Source organism: Gossypium raimondii, chromosome 1, assembly GCF_025698545.1.
Source record: "Gossypium raimondii isolate GPD5lz chromosome 1, ASM2569854v1, whole genome shotgun sequence".
Classification (NCBI taxonomy): Eukaryota; Viridiplantae; Streptophyta; class Magnoliopsida; order Malvales; family Malvaceae; genus Gossypium; species Gossypium raimondii.
Genome location: NC_068565.1, coordinates 17,797,662 through 17,819,700, shown reverse-complemented (window position 1 = coordinate 17,819,700; position 22,039 = coordinate 17,797,662). Strand labels below are relative to the sequence as shown.

The 22,039-nt window shown below is 36.8% G+C and overlaps 2 protein-coding genes across 3 annotated transcripts; one reads left to right on the top strand and one right to left on the bottom strand.

Moving 5' to 3' along the window:
- The first annotated feature begins 1,532 nt into the window (after positions 1–1,532).
- On the top strand, positions 1,533–3,171 carry LOC105785042 (uncharacterized). Its single transcript, XM_012610976.2, has 4 exons — positions 1,533–1,747; positions 2,366–2,475; positions 2,575–2,696; positions 2,776–3,171. Exons 2-4 carry the CDS (start codon positions 2,391–2,393, stop codon positions 3,007–3,009), a joined length of 441 nt encoding a protein of 146 aa, XP_012466430.1. The 5' UTR covers positions 1,533–1,747; positions 2,366–2,390; the 3' UTR covers positions 3,010–3,171.
- A 380-nt stretch (positions 3,172–3,551) lies between these two features.
- Positions 3,552–8,474, bottom strand: LOC105785027 (probable LRR receptor-like serine/threonine-protein kinase At2g16250). 2 transcript variants are annotated; one of them, XM_012610956.2, is made up of 5 exons: positions 8,105–8,474; positions 5,871–7,882; positions 5,533–5,661; positions 5,048–5,076; positions 3,552–4,627 (listed from the first exon to the last, which is right to left on the bottom strand). In XM_012610956.2, exons 2-5 carry the CDS (start codon positions 7,817–7,819, stop codon positions 4,026–4,028), a joined length of 2,709 nt encoding a protein of 902 aa, XP_012466410.1. In that variant the 5' UTR covers positions 7,820–7,882; positions 8,105–8,474; the 3' UTR covers positions 3,552–4,025. The 2 variants fall into 2 exon arrangements, with proteins under 2 accessions (XP_012466410.1, XP_012466416.1); XM_012610962.2 differs by having other exon boundaries at positions 5,871–7,878.
- Positions 8,475–22,039: the final 13,565 nt, after the last annotated feature.

Below are 22,039 nucleotides of genomic sequence, written 5' to 3'. Positions count from 1 at the left end.
CAACTCTAATTTTTTCTCAAATCCCAAACACAACTTCTTCTACTTCCTTTTCTCCTTTCCTTTTCTATTTTTTCCCTTCCCCTTCTCCTCTCTCTATCCTGCTTCTATTTTCTTCTTTCTTTTTTCCCTTCCTTCCCTTCCTGCTCTCTTCTTCCAAATTTCTTTTTCCTTTCATCCGGCCAAAATGGGGACATTAGGGACCATTATAAGGTTCCCAAAACCATTTCACGGGCATAGTCCTGTCCCATCGCTGCTACCATTGCAGGGGTCAGGGGTGTGCTGCCGATGAGGTTGACTTCACTACCCCAGTGCCGCCTATCAATTTGGCATGACAAAGGGGTGTGCTGCCTACCTATTAGGCATCACCAGTAGTCCTGTCACCTCAATGTCAGCAGGTCGACAACGAGTTGAATTTGGTCGTATACGGGTAGTAAATGATCCATATTTGTTTTGTGCCGCCTATTTAGATGGCATTTTCAATTTTTTAATATATATATTTTTAGGGTGGTGCCGCCTATGCACCATCCTCTACTTACATCAATGTATCATTTCGGTACATAATCCACGTGACTTACTATTTAGGTATTTTATTTTATTTTTCATAATATTTAGGTAAAAAATCTAGATGTGACAAAGGCAGCAAAAAAATTTAAAAATTATTTTAAATTAATAAAAGTTATTTAAAAAATTAATAAAAATATTACAAATATAATATTCTTGGTAAAATGGAAATGGGTTCTTTCACATTTGTTTTTGATCAACAAGAATTTTATTATAATAACAGCTTCGATTCCTTTGAGGAAGTGGAAAATGGGTTCAATGGGAACAACAAGAAAATGGGTAGAAAAGTTAGTGATGAATCTTTGGCCAATGAAGAAAACAATGGGCTTAAAGACTTATTTAGACGAGGGAGCAAAGCAAGAAGAACAACATCATGAATGGCTGACTGACTTTGAAACTTTCTTTGAAGCTGAAGCAAAAATTGAAGAAATTAATGGTTTGAAATGGAAGAAGAGTTGGGTAATTCCGGAAAGAAGCGAGCTCAATCAGGTTCCGTCGCCGGTAGTTCTTCGACGGTTTCAGCTAGTTCCGACAATGCCGGTGGTGGTTCAAACACGCGTTTCGAATGTGTAAACACACATTCGGTATGATTTGCGAGGAGCTTGAACCTGCGGGAATTTAATGGTGGAACCGAATTGGAGATCCATTTTTAGAGCTTGGGAGACAGTTAATTCATGGCGAGGAAGCCAAGGATGGTGGTTCGCCTTAGCCACATGGGGATGATGTTTAAAAGGTATTTAACGAACTTGTTGGATAGTGCAGAGCATTTACTGCTTTGTTCAAGAAACCGGTGAAGATCCACCATAAAAAAGATAATCATTTAGTTTCATGACACACATATATTTTTATGAAAGAAATAAAAATTATTAATAATGTTAAATATATTTTATTAATTTTAATTTTAAATATATTTTATTAATTTTTGAAGTTTTTTCATTTTCAGTAAAGGGGTTTTTTGTGTTTTGACGGGTAAGCTTTTTTCTTTTGAAAGATTTACCCAATGGGCTTGGTTCAAAACTTCAATTTCTAACCTAAGAAAAAAAACCCCCAGAAGCTGAAATAGTGTGCTGCCCCTTTGCTACCACTTCGCCGCCGCTACTCTGCCATCCAACTGGTACATGAAGCAACCTTTTTTCCAGTGCTCAACCATTGTTAGCTAAAGCTGCTAAACACTTTGAGATTTGAGGTCAGTTTGGTTTTAGTAATTTTCTCTTGTACTTTGAGTAAGTTAGACATTGTTGAATGGATGGAAATTGTGGGTGTTTTCAAAATATATCTCTTGTATTTCATGATCCTTTTTTGGGCTTTTCTTTTATTTGATTCGGTCCCCATCTATAATTTTCTTATTAATTTGCTGTACAAATTGCACAATCATAAACCAATATCAGTGTATTCAGTCATTTAAGGATCTATCTGGTTCAGTATTGTCTGAGCTTACTAAACTTTGCCTTTTAAATTTTAACTTTTGCTTGGATTATATGTTGTTAGAGCAAGCTGGCTTTCCTGAATGATTTAGAGGAGTTTATAAAATTTGTTTGATAATTACTTTATACCAAGAGAAGAAAAGGAAAAAAAAAAACCCTAGAAAAAGATCCGCAATTGATGAATTAGACGATCGATCCAATCGTATCACATTAGGAGACAGGTACAACCCTTTATATCTATTGTGAAAGCCCTCAAATTTCCCCCAGTCATTTCGCTTTGATCGATTGATGGTTTTTATGTTCTTAAGTAGCTCGGGAATTTGATTTCTTTGTACTGCTTAATATTTGATGAAAATCATGTTATTTGATTTCTCTTCAAGGTGTATTTGATTACGGATATTAGATATGTTTAACATTACAACAACCTTCTGCAAAAGGATAAGCGTGAAGGAGCTAGTTACCAGCGCTCCTGTGTATGGCACAATCACGGGTATGCTTCGTTGAAATGAGCTGTTTTGATTGCTTTTAATATTTATTAAATTCTTTGAGCTAATTTCATGGAACTTATCCTCATTTATTTGTGGCTTAGATGGATCTTCTGGCTTAAGTTTGATGCTTAGGCGGTGGGCTAGTAAAAAAACTGCTGGATCAACTAAGAATGGAAGAGATTCAAAACCCAAGAATCTTGGGGTGAAGAAGTTTGGTGGCGAGGTCAGTGGATGATCCAAATTCAAATGCGTCCATTTAGTAATAATAGATATGATATGAAGATTTTGCATTGTTGTGGCAGAGGGTGATTCCTGGAAACATTATAGTTCGTCAACGAGGAACTCGTTTCCATCCTGGAAACTATGTTGGGATTGGGAAAGATCATACTCTCTATGCCCTAAAGGAAGGTTGTGTGAAATTCGAGATGCATAAGCTTAGCGGGCGCAAATGGGTACATGTTGAACCCAAGGAAGGACATGTCCTTCACCCCCTTTATGCTACTGCTGATTCAGGAGAGCTAAAGACAGCCACGTAAGGTTTGCGCCATTATTGTTTGTTTAGGCAACCAAGTTTGCATCTCATAGTTAGCTAAACTTTTTGAATGATCTTGGATATTCGACTATCAATTGTATCAGAGAGGATCTTGGGAGAGACAAAATAAAAGAAACATGAGGTTTGGCTCCCCATGTTCCATTTACCGCATGGTTGTTTCTGTTCCGGTTTCCTCTTTTGTTATTCTTTTTTTTTTTTTTTTTCTTTACTGCATAGCATAGTTTTTAGACTCTAGCATACAAGTATTCCACAGCCATGAGCAAGATATTATGCTATAAAATGATGCAAGCTTTTTACTAGACCTCTAAGATAAGTTTCTAGTAAAAAATGGTGGAATCTCTCGGGTACTTTACCAACAGTCTGATGTGATTCATTTTTCTTATGAATTTTGTTCTCCAATTGCTTTGACTAGGAAGTAGTCTTTTCTAGTTGATTGGCTGAGCTTGACGCAGCTAAAATGAAGCAGCTTTCTAGGGCTTTTAGTGAACTGTAGTTATTGAAATGCAAGCGGTTAATGTGTTGAGATTTTACTGGGATGCCAAATGTTTGAATCCGATTTCTCAAATGGAAGAATACAGTTAATGTGTTTCTTTGATTGCTACTAACAAAATGTAAACTTAATAAATCTGCAAGGGGTCCTAACCTGTTACAATTGTACACTCTCCATGTTCAGATATGTGAGAAAAAAGGCAATTACAATGAAAAAAATTCTGCTTCTTGTAACAATCGACTGCAAACAAGCTTTTGAGCTTTTGAATGTATGAAAGAATCTTGCTGGATACAATCGGGGCTCTTGCTCTCTTCTTTTTCATGGCTGACTTCCGCTATTTTCATTAAGCCAAGGGATGTATCAGCTCAGCCAGTTTATCTGAATCAGGTTGGATCACCTGCTGGCTGCAAGTATCCTCATAAAATAATAGCTGTAGAGCACAACTAGAAAAGAAAAACACTGTTGGGTTCAATGGTTGAGCAGGCACTTCAACCAGTAAGGATTATCAGTTAGTTTTCATCTAACATCTCCATGTCTTGCATTTCCATGGGTTCAGGGAAAACTTCGTTCGACAACCTTTTACGTGAAGATGAGTGTTCAATTCCATCGCTGCCATGAGAACCTACTCTACCTGCCTGCCTAAAACCACTGAAACCCTCTCTGTTTTGGTGGCCTGGGATGGTGGCACTCTCTGATGAGCTCTGTCGCCAACTACCAAAGAAGGCAGAACCCCAAGATCGCCTAGACGATGTTGTTCTTAGCCTTGCGGAGCTGAAACTCTCCTCTCTTACTACTTTCAAAGGGTTTTCCAATGCTTTAAGAATATGCTTCATTGAGGGTCGTTTAGAAGGCTTGGGGTTAAGGCATGACCTTGCCACGATTGCCATGGCCCATACCTCCTCCAATAGATCCTCATCTACTATCAAGGATGGATCCATGATCTTAGTCACCAATTCCTTTTCATATATACTGATGCAAGGCAAGGATTGCTCAAGCCACTCCTTTGTAGACGCATCTTCTGCCTTACCAATACCAAGCTTGCCTGTTATAAGCTCTAATAATACCTTTCCGAAACAGTACACATCGTAAGCACAAGTAGTCGAAGAAGAACCTGCCCATATCCAAGCACCGATATAAGAAACGGATGCTGATGTCTTATTAATATTTCAGAATCAACCCTCCCCAACGATATTCTTTGAGATAATTCTTAATTCCATGCGCAAATTGGCAAAAAACCTATAGTTTCAGTTTCCAAGTATAGGAACAAGTGATGGATATCGTCTTTATCCATGTGTTATAACTGCTTTAATTTCAGTCAAATTAACCAATTCAAGCATGGTATCAAAAAAAAAAAAAAAAACCAATTCAAGCAGGGATGATGCCAATTCCAGTCCTCGTAGGATAAGAACGGCAAATCAATGAAATGAATGCTCACACATTAGTGAACTACTTCTATTAAGCCTAACATGTTAACCCATGATAACATATAGAACTAAGGATGTTAACAAGCATGCAATCAAATTTTACGCACCTGAAGCTGAAGGGCCTGGCTCAGAGGTCCTGCACATCATCGAGTCAAAACTTATATTAGAGCATTGAGCAAATATACAATACAGAAAAAGATCTCAGCAAACACATTATCAACGAATAATTCAAATAATCTATAAAATATAATGAGTGCTACGAAGAAAAAAAGTGGGAATCTAAAGTTGAATCATATATGCTATGCTCTTTTTATCCGTGGACCTATTTCATTACTCCAATGACCTTGGAAAGAATTATATAGTTTATAAATTTACATCTAAGAAGATCAGCAATATCAATGTATTCTGTGGAATCAGTAGGTCATATCCCTTCAATCAAATTAACTATGTTGAAAGTAGCATGCATAGCAATATGATACCAAATGCTGTAGTTACAAGACAAAAGGCTAAGCAAGCAGTTGGATGAACTACGTACTGAAAGATACAAATCAAGTGTATTATGGACAAAACAAGCGACTTATATAATACTTACTGTGGTTTCCGGAGCAGCCTTTTGAGAACATTTTGGTGTGTATCTCCTTCCTGGGCACGAACTTCACTCAGGCTTCCAAGTCTCACTTCAAATTTATCATCAAGAAGAATACTGCTAGCTTGAACATCCCTTCAACCACCAAAAGTAATTATAGCAAACAATTGAGGATACTGAAAATCGAAATCCTAAAGCTTGCGAAATGTTGCAAAAACAAGATGAACAGCATAGGATAGAATGGAGAAGCCAACATATATAGCTCCAGCAGCTAAAAGCATTGATTATTAACTATTACAATGAGAATAGAACTAAAAAGTAGCAAAAAGCATGTTCTGAAATACCTGTGAACTAGGGAAGGATTACATTCATGGTGCAAATGAAACAGTCCTTCAGCAGCTCCAGTAGCTACTTTTAACCTTGTAATCCAATCCAGGGACTGTAGGCTATCATCGTCTGAATTGGTAGCCCTGTAAAAGGAATTGGCTAAATCTCCATTTGGCATATGCTTGTATACCAAAAGCTTCTCAGTTTCATGCTCCAAGCAGTGCCCCAAAAGCAGGACAAATCTTGGGTGAGAAAGCTTTCTGAATAAATCCAATTCCATCATGTATGATTCTTTCTTGAAAGAACTCAAACTGACCCTTTTGATGACCACTGGGATCCCAGCTTCCAAGATACCACGAAATAGGTCACCTGAGTGGCCCTGCTTAATAAGATTCGTCTCACTAAAATTATCAGTTGCTAGGAGCAACTGCTCATATGTAAATGGATCTCCAGCACCAGCTATTGTAGGATCTTTCGGAAGTTGAGGACTATCCCCTTCAGGAACAGGCCCAACATCTGCATTCCTTCTTTGATTTCCAATGCCCTTATTGTGCCTCAAGACGAGCACTAGAATCAGAACCAATAGTACAATGAAGCCAAGTCCTCCAACTACTCCAGCCAAAATAAATATCAACCGTTTCCTGCTCTCCGAACTAGATTCTGCAGGAGGTGGCTGCGTTGTGTCGGGTGCTCCAAAATTATCAAAACTTAGCCCTCTATCAGTGTAAAAAAGTCTACAATCCTCCAAAGTCCTCTGTTTCAAAGCCTGAAGGCAATTCCTGTCAATAATAGCGTATCTTTTCGCGTTGTTTACTACTACCTTGCCTTCAAAATAGTTGCCAGAGAGATCAATGAATCTGAACATCCCGAGTGAAAAATTCAAAGTTCCATAAAAGAAATTGTTCGACAGATTGAACATGGCAGCTGTAGTAGCACTAATATTAGATCTAAGACCCGGAAATGGACCGGTAAAGTTGTTGCTTGATACATCAAGGGACTGTAATTTAGGCATTGACCAAATTGTAGCATTAAGAGCACCATCAAGCTTATTCCTACTCAAATCCACAACTTGCAACTCAACAAGACTTGAAAACAAATCGACTGGCATACGTCCTTCTAGCTCATTATCCGCCATTATCATCATTTTTAAACTCCTTAACATCTTTAATTCCTCCGGCAACGAACCGTAGAAAGAATTCCTACTAAGATCAAGCTTAACCAGCCTTGAAAGATTGCCAAACTGAATAGGAATTGAACCAGAAAGATTATTATCTGAAACATTGAACACTTGAAGACCTCGTAAAGAGCCTAAACTAGGTGGAATTGACTCAGATAAGTAATTTGAAGCAAGTTCAAGCCTTTCCATGTTTCCAAAAGACCCAAAACTTGAGGGAATCGAACCGGTAAGCGAATTAACCGAAAGATCAAGAAATTTTAAGTTCCTTAATAGTCCCAATGTAGCAGGAATCAGACCAGCAAGATTGTTATCATGAAGATACAAAGAAGTGAGTCGACTCAAGTTACCGAGTGTACCAGGGATTGAACCGGAGATATTGCATGAGCGGAGATCAAGAACCTCGAGATTAGCCAACCGGTTTCCGAACCAATCCGGTATTGACCCGGGAAGCGGGAACCCAGAGGCATTGAAGGAAACTAACCGGGTCAAATTAACCAAAGAATCAACATTGAACTTGGGACTGAGTCGTCCAAGTCTGGTTCTTTTTAAACCGGAAACACTGATTTTGGAGACGGAGCCGTTCCGACATTCGATACCGAGCCACGACGAGCAGGGGTCGGACTTGATGGGCCAATCTTTGCCTCGGAGACCTAAAGATGCGCGGAGATCCAGCAATGCCCGCCGTTCGATTGGAGAACTTAACCGAGCTTTCTGAGCTACCACGCACTGGATCAAGAACAAGATTACAGCTAACAAGAATATTGATAACGCATTTCTTTGAGCTTCCATTGATAATGCGAAGCTGATGCTGATGAACTTCAATGGCGGCTAAGTGTCTAACTCATCTTCTTCCTAACAAAATAAAAATCTGTTAGTTTCGTATGTTTACCATTACCATTACTATCAGAGAGCTCTCTTTCTCTTACTAATCTGTGCATTTTATGTTCTTACTTGATTTACAGAAAGTAAAATTAAAGAAAAAAAGAGGGGGGGGGGTTATTAAGTAATAACTATTACTCAAAAATAGAGAGAAAAAAAATTAAATAAAAATTCTTATTCTTGGTAAATTCTTACCACCAATCACGAGCTTTGATTCTGCATTCGATGTTGTTTACCGCCGATCCCGAATTAATAATAATTTATACAAATAAAAGAAAAATCAAATAGAACTTGATGTATTAAATCCAAATGAAATTCAAAGAAAAAATGAATGATGGCACGGGGTTTTAAGGGAAGGGAGGGTCAGGTGACATTAATGAGATGAAAGCAAAAAAATGAGGGAAGGGTTTGTTTGCCCAACCGCAGGGCTTTCTGCAAATACAGTTTTACTTTACTATCCACCGGAGCTATTTAGTGAACCTACCATTTCAACAAACTCAAAAGACTCTAAACCTTTCAATTTGATTATTACTACTCACTCAGAGCATCAATGGTGATATGGAGTTTTATGCTTCATTGACTTGGAATTCTTTTTTTCCACTCAAATTTTATAAAAAATTAACTAAAATTGTTCAAATTAATTATTATACCTTAAAAAAAGAAAAGGTGGAATCTTGATCCTGAAAACCCACTCAGCCTATACCCAACAACAATATGGAATAATAAAATAAAAAAGGGTGAATCCTTTCGTTTTCACATCATAATCAATCAAAATACAAAGTGTTGTAAGTGGCAAATAGAGTGGGGATATATGGATCAAGTCTTAAAAGTCTTCTTCAGCGACATTTACCTGATGAAATTTGTGCTTTATTATTACTCTACCTTCATCAACTATTCTTATTTCTTTTTCCAATTATATGATATTTGAAGTTGGATAATTTTCACACTCGAGCCATTTAGATTTTAAGTTTTTTCTTTCACTTACCCATCCTATTTGAAGAAAGTTTCACGGGTTTTTTACCTAATTAGGATAGAAAAAAAAGTTACTGAAATATTATGTCAGAAATTTTTTTTACCAAAATAGTTTACTTTTTCATTGGAGCCTATTTGGTAGTCGCCAATGAATAAAATAATAATAAATTTTTTTGATTAAAATATAATTTTATACTTTTCCGGGTTAGTATATAACCCGTATAATATATAGTATTGGCGCCTATTTGGGAGGCGCCAATGGTTGTGCCTACCTGGGAGGCGCCAATGATGGTGCCTCATAGGGAGGCGCCAATGAATATTGTAATTTTGTATGAATATTGTAATTTTTTTATAATTAAATTTGTATTTAGAGTTTTGGATTAGTATTTTGTATGAATATTGTAATTTTGTATGAATATTGTAATATTATAATTTTGTATGAATATTGTAATTTTGTATGAATATTGTAATTTTGTATGAATATTGTAATATTGTAATTTTTGTATGAATATTGTAATATTATAATTTTGTATGAATATTGTAATTTTGTAATTTTGTATGAATATTGTAATGTCGGGATATATTGTAATATTGTAATTTTTGTATGAATATTGTAATTATTTTATAATTAATTTGTTAGTAATTTAGGATTATGTTATAAATTTTTGTGTTTGTAATTATTTAAAATTTAATTTATTAGTAATTTAGGATTAAGCTATAAGTTGTTGTGTTTAGTTTAATATTTGGTGAGTTTACATATAAAGTTTATAAAAAATTAAAAATCATTTTATTAAAAGTTTAATTATAAAAAATTAAAAAATCATTTTATTAAAAGTTTAATTATAATGACTTTTTAATCATATAGTTGTTGTTAACTAATTTAATTTTTATATAATGTAACTTTTATATAATTAAATTTTATTTGATTTTGTATTTATTTAACAGTATTTATTGATTTTTTGAAACAAATTAATCGAATTCATTTTTTGATTACAAAATTACAAAAAAAAATTATAACATAATCCTAAATTACTAACAAATTAATTATAAAATAATTACAATATTCATACAAAAATTACAATATTACAATATATCCCGACATTGCAATATTCATACAAAATTATAATATTACAATATTCATAAAGAATTACAATATTCATACAAAATTACAATATTCATACAAAAATTACAATATTCATACAAAATATTAATCCAAAACTATAAATACAAATTTAATTATAAAATAATTACAATATTCATACAAAAATTACAATATTACAATATATCCCGACATTACAATATTCATACAAAATTACAAAATTACAATATTCATACAAAATTACAAAATTACAATATTCATACAAAATTATAATATTACAATATTCATACAAAATTACAATATTCATACAAAAATTACAATATTCATACAAAATACTAATCCAAAACTATAAATACAAATTTAATTATAAAATAATTACAATATTCATACAAAATTACAATATTCATTGGCGCCTCTCTGAGGCACCTTCATTAAGCGCCTCTCTGAGGCACCTTCATTGGCGCCTACTTGAGAGGCGTCACCCGACCCGACCCGACCCAACCCGTTGACCGTATTTTGACCCGTATTTTTTTAAAAATATATTTAAAAAATAAAATTATATTTTATTAAAAAAATATTATTATTTTATTCATTGGCGCCTACCAAATAGGCTCCAATGAAAAAAGTAACCTATTTTGGTAAATTTTTTTCGACACCCTATTTCAGATTTTTTTTCATCCTATTTGGGTAAAAACCCAAGTTTCACTTATAATTGTCTCTTTATTTGTTTATTTTTTCACTTTTAATTACAAAAATATAAAATAAAATTAAATCAAATATATTTAACTTCTTTCATTAAAAATTAAAATTAAATCCAATTAAAATTAAGCATTTTAAATTTATAATTAAATAAGATATATATTAACCTTGATATAATTCATTAAATTAAATCAAGCGATCAAACTTTTGATTTTGAGCAAAACATTGATGAAGTTTGTGTTTATAAACGTATTGTGGATGGAAAGCTAGTTTTTCTAATTCTGTATGTCGATGACATTCTACTCATTGGAATGTTGTAGATAAATTGTCATCGGATTGTGGTTAACCCAACAATTTAGTATGAAAGATTTAGGTGAATCTAACTATGTTCTAGGAATTTGAATACTTAGGGATCGAAAGAATAAAGTGATAGCTTTATCGCAAGGTTCATAAATAGGCAAGCTATTGAAACGTTTTACAATGATCAATTCAAAAAAGGGATCATAACCTTTTGTTTTGAGATTTGATTTTTTTCTTTAGAAGACTATCCTAAGGTAGCAAAAGAAAGAGAACATAAGAGAAAAGTTCCTTATGCTTTATGGCATTGGCAGTAGGAAATCTCATGTATGTTATGCTATTACACCTACGTCTAGATGTTTGTTATGTAGTAACAATGGTAAGTCAATATCAAGTGAATCCCAATCCAAAACACGCGCAAAAAATTAAGCATATACTCAAGTATTTATGGAGAACTAGGGATTACATGCTTGTATGTTTCAGAGGGGATTTAACTCCTATTAGATATATAAACTCTGATTTTAAAACGTGTTGAGATTCGAGGAAATCGACATTGAATTGTGTCTTTATCCTTGGCGACGAGTCCATAGTATGGAGAAGTGTCAAGCAAGGCTGTAACACCTAATACCCGACCCAATCATCAGGTCCAGGTACAAGATGAGACAATAACCCAATAACTCAACACTATTTAAAATTCTACATTCGTTTCATACTTGAACAACTTAAATTTCAAAACCAAACTATTAAGATTCATACAAAACTGGCGATAATTCTTACAACTTCGATTCCCACATCCATTTATAAGTTTCAAATTAAGACTCAGTTACTGACACAATCACTTAAATCCTGAAGCGTGGCCTCCAAGGAAACCCCTCTCTATATATGAAATAGCTATCACTCCCACCTCTAACTCTGGTAGGGTTTGGCTTAGACCCTCCTCTTTATTTTCAAGTCTTTATCTATCATGTACCCAATCAATAATTTTATAAGTTCAGAAGAACTTAGTGAGATATGTACATAAAATTCATGGAAGACTGCTTAAATCTTAAGAAAATAAGACTCTAGGTACAGAATTAAACTCCCTGAATTTTATAGGAGGATTCGCGAACTTAGTTGATAAGGCCAATGCCTCATTCTCTCTAAGTCGCTTATTGGCAGACGTAGTCCCTGGACTGGTCATAACCATGTTCTATCTAGAGATGTTCTCTCATGGGTCTTACCCTATTTTATTGTTGTTCAGACTTATGTTATACCCCTTTCATGTTATGTCACATCCTTGGTACCCGTATTCATTATTTCTGACTGACGACAACGATTGGCGTCCACCTAGTATTTGCCATAATTGCGGATCCTTACCTACATAAGATATCTTTCTAATATCTTCTTTTTCTTGGTGGACTAGTGCCCAAGATGTAACTCCATAGTACTTATTCTTTTAATCCCATCTTTCAAGGTACTCTAATGGATAGGTAGTTCCTGGAGTACCATTTCATACTCAGGTATTCCTTGGTCGTTTTCACTCTTGGTAGACCTACAAGGTATCTCCATATTACATGGCCTTAATGGACTCCCTCTTCTCACTATTTTTTTGGAGGACTCTCTACCATAGTAGTTTCCAATGGACTTCTTTGTCATTAGTCTTAGTGGTCTTTTCTCTGCATTATGTAGTCCTAGCTAGGCATACTTTCCTGAAAATTTTTTGGCAGACTTTATTGGTCATTCAGCCTTGTGCGGGCATTTTCTCTTATAAGGTCTATTGATGGACTTCTCACCCTTTCGATTATCTCTTTGCCAGTTGTCGAATTAAGACCTTAACCTATAATAATCCCTTTCATATCTGCTCAGCCAATGTGGGTTTCGTGATATTTCTGGCGGATTCTTACTGGTAGGTACTATGTATGCTAATTTGTTTAAAGAATTTCTCCTTTTTTTTCCACAAACCGGTGTTGAGGCATTTCTTTCACTTCACTCTCCATTTCACTTTGGCGAGTCCTTGTGTTATCCCGTTTGCTTGCGTTCCCCAAATGTGCCAAGACCATTCTGTCTCGTAACTTGACGTAAGAGTCACACAGCGACTTCTTCTTTATTCTTTGGTTGGATTATTGGTTTACCGTCTTGCAATCCCCATATATTGCCATAACGGATATATGGTCTTAAACATGTAATCCCCATGTTTAATGTCCTAAAGGAATCCATGTGTTGTCATAGCCGAGCTATGGTCTTACACATGTAATCCCTATTTTTAATGTCCTGGCAGACTCTATTAGTTGCCATAGCTGAGCTATGGTCTCACACCTTAACCTCTTTCATGGTGTCGCCTCGAAGGATCGTATCGCTGTCACAGTGTCGCTCCATAGAGTCGATAGGCCGTCGTCATGGTGTCACTCTAGTGAACCAATAGATAACATTTCGCGATGCCATCTAAACTCTATTGAATCCCCATTTCAATCTGCCCATTCCTCCATTACACCAATTTTTCCTATCTTCATCTACCTCGACAAGGTAAGTACCTCTGCACTCCGTATATAAACTACTCATACATTTCATGCAAACAAGGTACTTGATACATAACACAAAGTATGCCATATATATTCAACACCATGTGATAATCGTTTGACGTACAATTATCATACTTACAAATATTCACATACTTATACAAGGTTATGCATTCACAACATGCTCAATCACCATTTTTACACACAACAATAGATTCAGACAACCCAGAATAATCACAACACAAATAATTCATCAACTCAATTTCCTTATCCACCTTAGGTAGAGTACAAAAACACACATTGTTTCCTTTATCCTCGTCAGCCTAGCTTGTCTAAACACTAGAGCCTCCTTTATCTTGGCAGCTAAGCATGACAATCATTTATCTGTTAAATCGAAGGTAATCAGCCTTAAACATCAGAACCAGTTTATAGAAACTTATTAGGAGTTCTAGCCCTCCCTCTTTTTCAAAATATCGAGTACAGAAAGGTTAAAAAGCTTACCAATTTCTCGATTTCTCTACATCCAGACTTCACTTCTCACAACTTCGGCTCTATGTAGAGCTCTCCTATGTTCTTTTTTTTTTGGAACAATTGAAGAAGACAATATAAGTAAGAAGAAAGTTTGTAAACAGAATTGGGAGAGGATTTTCTTTTGTAAGAATTTCCACTTTCACTTATATATAACTCCTATACACGGGGAACCCACGTCCTCTTACATTGACATCAATACTCATACCAATAAAAAAATCTAATGAAGAAAAAAGAGTACACAATCTTCTTTTTTTAAGTTGCTTTATTAGAAGGCCAAATTCTTAGCAAATTGTAACTTTTTTGAAGAATTCGTTTCTTATTTTTTCGGTGTGTGGAGTCCATCTTTATTCTTCTGCTTAGGATAATTAGATGGCTATTTGTGGTTTTATGGTCTGTGTTTTTTGTAAGTGGTGCGAGTTTATTTTTGGTACGGAGGCGGGTTGCTTGAGAAAGTACGATTGTGACATACACGATGGCTATGAATCGTCATACTTGAATCTAGGCCCTGGTGATGGAAAAGTCAGAGTTTTCTTGATAAGTTTGTTGTTTTTTCTTAGTAATTCTTTGATACTTTTTTTAATAATACGTGTTTCTTGTATGGTTTTATGTTAAGAGTGCATATTTCTTTGTTTTTTTTTTGCATGGATGATGCGTGTCTAAAATTTGAGTAAGAAAAGAAAAGAGAATTGAGAGGAAGAAGATGGAGAGAGAATTCTGAGATTTGTTTTCTGAAAATTTTTCTTAATTCTCGCTTCCATGCAATACATGCAGATTTAAAGAAACTACAACGTAAAGACGTGGACTATTCTGTTATAATCAAAATGCTCCGTATTACTAATCCCTAAACTCCCTATTTCACTTAGGCTCATAAATTTCTCTGCTGATTTTTTAGCTCGTAAGAATACTCCCTTCCTGGAAGACCAGCATTGTCCTCAAGGCTAAAAATTAGGAAATTTGCCCTGGAGTGCAGTAAAAGATTCCCACGTTGCATCTTCAGGAAAAGAATTGGCCCATTCTACTAACACCTCAGTCACAGCTTGGCTCCCATTCTTAACTATTCTTCGGTCAATAATGCGAATTGGCTCTTTTGGTAAGGCACCATGATCATCTATCAGTAGCAATTGAGCCTGAATTGGAACCACTCCCACGTGTTTCTTCAATTGAGAAACGTGAAATGTCGGATGAATTCGGGAATGCTGCGGGAGTTGCAAAGTATAAGCCACTGCCCTTGCTTTCTTAATCACAGGAAAAGGGCCATAGTACTTTGGATACAACTTCTGATTGGAAACCTTCCGAATGGATTGCTGTCTATACGGTTGTAAGCACAAGTAAACCATGTCTCCCACCTGAAAGCTTCTCTCTGATCGGTGTCTGTCTGCCAGTTACTTCATACAGGTCTGGGCCTTCTTGAGGCAAAACTGGAGTAATTTTCAAGCAGCTTCTTTAGCTTGTAAAATGCGATCCACAACAGCCACGGAAGACGCACTGGCCAAGTAAGGCATATGTGTAGGGGGAGGCTGTCCATACAGTGCCTCATACAGTGTGAGCTGAATAGAAGAATGATAGGATGAATTGTACTACAATTCAGCCAGTGGCAGCCAGTGAACCCACTGTGCAGGTGTTTCCCCTGTCATGCACCTCAGATAATTTTCTAGGCAGCGATTAAGGACCTCAGTCTGACCATTCGTTTGTGGATGATAAGCTATCGATAATAGGAGCTTAGTTCCCGATTGTCGAAACAACTCCTGCCAGAAGCTACTAAAAATTCTATCCCTGTCCGAGATGATGGATTCAGGCATACCATGCAATTTGTAAATTTGCGTCAAATATTCATGGCCACGTCTTTAGCTGTATACGGGTGACTCAACGCTAAAAAGTGACTGTATTTGGTGAGATGGTCAACCACGACAAGGATGGAAGTCTTCTTATTTGAGGCTGGTAAACCTTCAATAAAATCCATGCTGATCACTGACCACGCCCTCTCAGGTATCGACAAAGGCTGTAAAAGACCAAGAAAAGCCACTGATTCACCTTTGCATTTTTGGCACACTAAACATTCACGAATCCACTTCTTCACATTTGTCGTAAGCCCTTTCCAGTATAATTGGCTCGAGATTCTTTTCCTGGTGACATGCACCCTCGAATGACCCCCAATGGAACTAGAGTGGAAGTGAAGGAACAGTTCTCGACGCAATTGAGGAACTTTACCCACCATGATTTTCCCTTTTCGAAACAGAAACAGACCATCCCAAGAGTACTTTTTATCAGTATTTCGAGACTGCGAAACCTTCTGAATAATCCTCTGTAGCCTGTCATCCAACGTATATGATTGTTGTACCTGCTCCAAGAGACTCAAAATAACTGAACTAGTGGATAACTGATAGTACTGAAAATGATCAAACTGTGGTTGTCCAGAAAGAGTATCAGCGACCTTATTATTAATCCATTTTCTGTATAACACTTCAAAATCGTATCCCAACATTTTTGCGACCCATCGCTGCTGAAACGGAGTAACAACCACTTGATCAGATAAAAACCACAAACTCTAGTGATCTGTCCTGATTTTAAAATGTCGTCTAACGAAGTAGGGGTGCCACTTCCGAACCGCCAATAGCACTGCCATCATCTCTTTTTCATAGATTGACAAGGCTTGATGGCGTAACCCGAGAGCTTTGCTAAAGAAAGCAACCGGCCTCCCTCGCTGCTGTAAAACTGCACCAATGCCAACTCCACTAGCATCTGTGTTGACCATGAATTCTAGCTGAAAATTTGGAAGTGCTAACACATGAGCTGAGCTTATAGCTTGTTTAAGTGTCTGGAAAGCTTCGGTAGCTTGGCCAGACCATTCCCACCCATTTTTCTTTAAAAAATCAGTTAATGGACGAGCCGTCATTCCATAATTCTTGATAAATCGCCTGTAATACCCGGTGAGACCAAGGAAACTGCGCAACTCCTTCATTGATCGAGGAACGACCCAAGCAAGTATGCAAACAATTTTTGAGGTGTCCATGGAAACGGTTCCCTCTTGCAGAACATGTCCCAGGTAATGAACTTGGGAAGACCCAAAACAACATTTTGTCTTTTTAGTATACAGCTGCTGCTCTTTTAAAATCAACAAAACTGACTTCAAATGTTGTAAGTGCTCCGACCAAGACTTTGAGTAGACAAGAATATCATCAAAAAATACTAGCATAAATTTTAGTAGCAAGGACTTAAAGATTGAGTTCATGAGAGCTTGGAAGCTTGAGGGAGCATTAGTGAGGCAAAGGGCATCACTAGAAATTCATAGTGCCCTTCATGCGTACGAAATGCAGTTTTATGTACATCAGGCACCCACATTCAGATTTGATGATAACCGGACCTTAAATCCATTTTAGAAAATACCTTAGCCTCCCACATTAGTGACTATATGTTGGTTCAACCACCTATAATCCACGTACAATCTCCAGCTCCCATATTTCTTCTTGACCATAACAATGGTGGAAGCAAAAGAGCTGGTACTATCGCGAATGATTCCAGCTTGCAGCATTTCCTGAATGAGCTTCTCCATTTCATTTTTTTGAAACGCTGGGTATCGATAAGGCCGCATCTTGATTACTACTGCTTCATCCATTAATAGAATTTTGTGGTCGTGCAACCTGCAAGGTGGTAACCCCTTTGGGACCTGAAATATGTCATCAAACTCCCTCAGCAATTCTTGAAGGTGAGTTTCCTGGTCCTTATTCTCCTTGGTAGAAAGCATCATTTGTTCGGGTGAACTCAACACTGCTATAAAAGGTCCCATTGATTGCCCCATTGCTGCAAAACATATCGGGTTAAATTCTATTTTTCCTGCTGCCAATGAACCAGGAGCTATGCCTTGGAGAACACAAGATTCCCCTGCTACATTAAACTGCATAGTTAGGGAACCAAAATTCAACATAATGTCCCTAAGGGTCAATAGCCATTGCACCCCCAACACCATATCACACCCTTTCAAAGCTAACACCATAAAGTCGGTTGTAAACTTATGATTCTGCACCTCCCATGTAACCTCTTTGCACAAACCCCTAGTAAACAAACAACTTCCATTCGCTACAGAGACCCTCAACTGCTCTTGTCGCACCATTGGTAGAGACAATCTATGAACCAATTTTGTGTCAACGAAATTGTAGGTACTGCCTGAATCAACTAAAATGGTAGCCCAATGGGTCCCCATTTTAGCAGTCATTCTCATGGTATTATGCCCTTGCATCCCCGTAAGAGCATTTAGTGAAATGGTACGAGATTTAAGACCTTCCTCTTCATTCCCATTTTCTTCCAACTTGTCAGAGCACTCCTGAAACTCCTCAGTCTCTCCATCTGAGTGAGGTTCCAGTAAGACTTGATACAGTTGAGATTTCATGCACTTATGGCTCGTATGATACTTAGCCCCACACCAGAAACAAAGGCCCTTCTGCTTCCTTTCAGCCATCACTGCTGGAGATATGTTTCTAGACCCCAGGTTGTTTGATGAGACGTTAGTAGCAGACTGACCACTAACTACCAATCTTGTGGGAAAAGATGAGTGCCTCGATATAGCAGAAGTGTTGCTAAAAGTTCTAGGTGAATTAACCCCAAGAGTTGTAGGCCCTCTCCCCGAATAGAAAATTAGTTTTTCAAATTTTTTAGCTAATTGAAAGGCTTCCATCAGTGTCGATGGTGTAAATAAATCCAAATAATGGCTTATTTTAGCTTTTAAATTTCCCAAAAAAATGTTAAGAGAATACGATTCTGGTAGATGTAATAGATTACGTAATCCTACAAAGAGATCTTGAAAATGCTCAACCGTACCTTGCTATTTTAAGTTGATCAACTCCCTCATTGGATCCCCAAACGTTTTACAACCAAAACGGTCCTAGAGACTCTTTATATACGCCGGCCATGACAGCATTTGTAGACCTACATTACGCTGAGAGTGGAAATGATGCCATTCCAACGCTCGGCCCTCCAAGTTCAACATTACCAGACGGACTTTACTGGCATCAGGTATACCTTCTGCTTCAAAATACTGCTCTAACTTGGTCCACCATCCCCAAAAATCGGTACCATCAAACTTGGGACGTTCCAATCGACTATGATTAATAGAAACTCCAGCCACATATGAGGAATCTTTCATCTGTACACTACCCCCATTTGGAACAACGGTTTCTGTTTGCATTTGAGGGAACTCCATGTTCTTAGGTATAAAGCTAGGAGGAGCTCTCAAAACACCTTACCTTTGTCCCCAGAAGCGTTTATCGACGACCCTATCGGTGGTGGTCCAAATTACTGACTCAACAAAGCTTGAAGATCTCCATGAAACCCAGTTTTAAATTCCTGCAGATGGTGTTCCAATTTTATTTCTACTCGAACGATTTCCTCTTGAATCTTAGAAATCTCCTGCTGCATACTGCCCACCTCCTTCTGTAACCTCGTAGATACTCCATCGCCAGCCATAAAAAGGGATCGTGAAAGCTCTGATACCTCTGATGCGTGTCTAAATTTTGAGTAAGAAAAGAAAGAGAATTGAGAGGAAGAAGATGAAGAGAGAATTATGAGATTTGTTTTCTGAAAATTTTCCTTAATTCTCGCTTCCATGGAATACATGCAGATTTAAAGAAACTACAACGTAATGACGTGGACTATTCTGTTATAATTAAAACACTCCGTATTACTTATCCCTAAATTCCCCGTTTCACTTAGGCTCATAAATTTCTCTGCTAATTTTTTTAGCTCGTAACAAAGGAGACCATTAATGAACTGTTTTCCTTTGACCTTTTTACGATAAAAATTAAATACTCATTTTTTTATCTTGTTGTAAGTTGTTTTCTTTAGCTTTAGGTTTAGATTAGATATTTTTGTTTCTCTTTGTGATTGATTAGTACTGTTAGGGTCTGGCTCTGTTTCTATGTTTTCATCTTTCTGTTATTTTTTCTTTGTCAGGTTGTGTATTAGAGCATTGTATTCTTTGCAAAAGAGATTACTGGGATTTTCATCGTATTTTCTTGAATATTGTATAGTGGTTTCGTCATCTTGAGTAGGGCTGTGTCTCTTCATCTTGTTTTGGGTTCTCTCTTGGGTACCAGTATGGAAGAGGATATTAACAATTTATTAGAGAAATTAAATTTTTCGGAGGAAGAAACAACAAGAATTGTTTGCAAGAATTTGAACTCTAACAACTCCCAGGGTTTTGAGGCTTAGGCTACAGGAAAATTAATGTCTGTTGAAAAGGTCAACCGTTAAGCTATGTACCAGGTTTTTAAGTCAATCTGGTATACGAAAGAGGAGGTGAATTTTTTTGGCAATGAAAGAAGGAATTATCTTGGTTAAGTTTGGAAATGTGGAAGATAGGAAGAGAATTCTAAACCTTTCTCCCTGGTTGTTTGACGAATGCCTCTTCGCTATGTTGCCCTATGTTAAAGATAAAGAGATAGAATCATATACTTTCAACTTATCCCCATTCTGGGTAAGAATCTTTAATATACCCTTTGACTGCATGGACAGAAGCGTAGCTATGGATGTAGGCTGTGCTATCGGGGAACTTATTGCCATCAACTGGCGCGATAGAGATGGTGGATGGACAAAATATATTCAACTTAGAGTTATAATTGACATCTCTGAACCTCTCCGTAGAGTGGTTCAGTTTGTGAACAGGGAGGGAGTCACTACTGTTTACGCCATAAAATATGAGAGATTGCCAACATTTTGTTATAACTGTGGCCTTATAAGCCATTCAACACAAAAATATGAAAAGACAGTTACCAAAAACAAATCTAATGAAACTAGTAATCAATATGGTAACTGGTTAAGAGCTTCTATAGGAATAGCTAATCAGGATCGGGGAAATTGGAGAAATGGGATTGAAGTTATTGAAGTAAAGAGAATAGTAGTAAGTGAGAGGAAAGGAAAAATACAAGGAAATACTGAGCTAAATGTACGTGACGAACCAAAGGAAAAAGAAAAAGAAAAATTTAAGCTGAATGTTGAAGAATTGGGTTCAATCCCTTAAATAGAGAAGCGATCTCTTAAGCAATTTCGTGAAGCACATGGGAAACCGAGTAGTAAAAAGAAGAGGGCAAGAGATAGCAGTAGAGAGCTAATCGAAAATAGCCCCAGTAGAATAGTTCGTAGAAAACTTATAGATAGTTCATCACCTTTTAAGGTGGCGGCTGGCAATCAGCCCTGCCAAGATCAATGAAGTTTTTATGCTGGAACTGTCGTGGATTGGGAATCCCGCGACAGTTCGAGAGCTTAAGCAACTTTTAGTTGCCAATAACCTTGATATTATTTTTCTTAGCGAAACAAAAATGAAAGCTAATGATTTTCAACGTGTTCAAAATAGGTGCAAAATGGAAAATGGTTTGGCAGTGAGTTCTAAAGGAAAAAGTGGGGGCCTCATGTTGATATGGAGGGAAGGTGTTGACGTTAACATTCAAAACTATTCCAAGTTCCGTATTGACACCCTTGTTCGATATGAAAGTAACAAAAGTGTTCATTTTACTAGTTTCTATGGTAATGTGAACTCGAGTCTTAGAAATAGCTCGTGGGAAATGCTAAGAAGGATTGGTGAGACAGTAGGCGAGGACTAGATTTTAGGGGGGATTTTAATGCAATCTTAAATGATGCTGAGAAAGAGGGTGGGCGCAGGAAGGTCAGGTCGCAGATAAATGAGTTTAAGGATCTTGTGGATGAGCTGGCTCTTATTGATATCAAGCCTGGTAAAGGATGGTTTACTTGGGTTAAAAACAGGGATGGAAATACCATGATTAAGGAGAGATTGGATAGATTCTTTACTTTAGTGTCTGTTATTGAGAATTTCCCTTTTATGGCTACTTATGTGGTGCGCCAAACTAATTTTGACCATGATGTTATCGTTTTGGATACTTGGGGCCGCAAGCCTAAGATGCAAAATGTAGATCCCAGGCTTAGTTTCAAGTTTGATGTGTGTTGGGCTACTGATGTGGAAGCAAAGAATATTATTAAAGGCGTGTAGCAATGCAGTGATAACAACTTTGTGGATAAGCTTGATAATATGTG

Bases quoted from the DNA above. Each gene is read 5' to 3' on its own strand.
- LOC105785027 (XM_012610956.2), bottom strand. From the start codon at position 7,819: ATGGAAGCTCAAAGAAATGCGTTATCAATATTCTTGTTAGCTGTAATC. The intron at 5,077-5,532 runs GTAAGTATTATA...GATGATGTGCAG, and splicing joins AGGCTGCTCCGGAAACCACA to GACCTCTGAGCCAGGCCCTT. The intron at 4,628-5,047 runs GTGCGTAAAATT...GGATATGGGCAG, and splicing joins GCCAGGCCCTTCAGCTTCAG to GTTCTTCTTCGACTACTTGT.
- LOC105785042 (XM_012610976.2), top strand. From the start codon at position 2,391: ATGTTTAACATTACAACAACCTTCTGCAAAAGGATAAGCGTGAAGGAG. The intron at 2,476-2,574 runs GTATGCTTCGTT...TTTGTGGCTTAG, and splicing joins TGTGTATGGCACAATCACGG to ATGGATCTTCTGGCTTAAGT. The intron at 2,697-2,775 runs GTCAGTGGATGA...TTGTTGTGGCAG, and splicing joins TGAAGAAGTTTGGTGGCGAG to AGGGTGATTCCTGGAAACAT.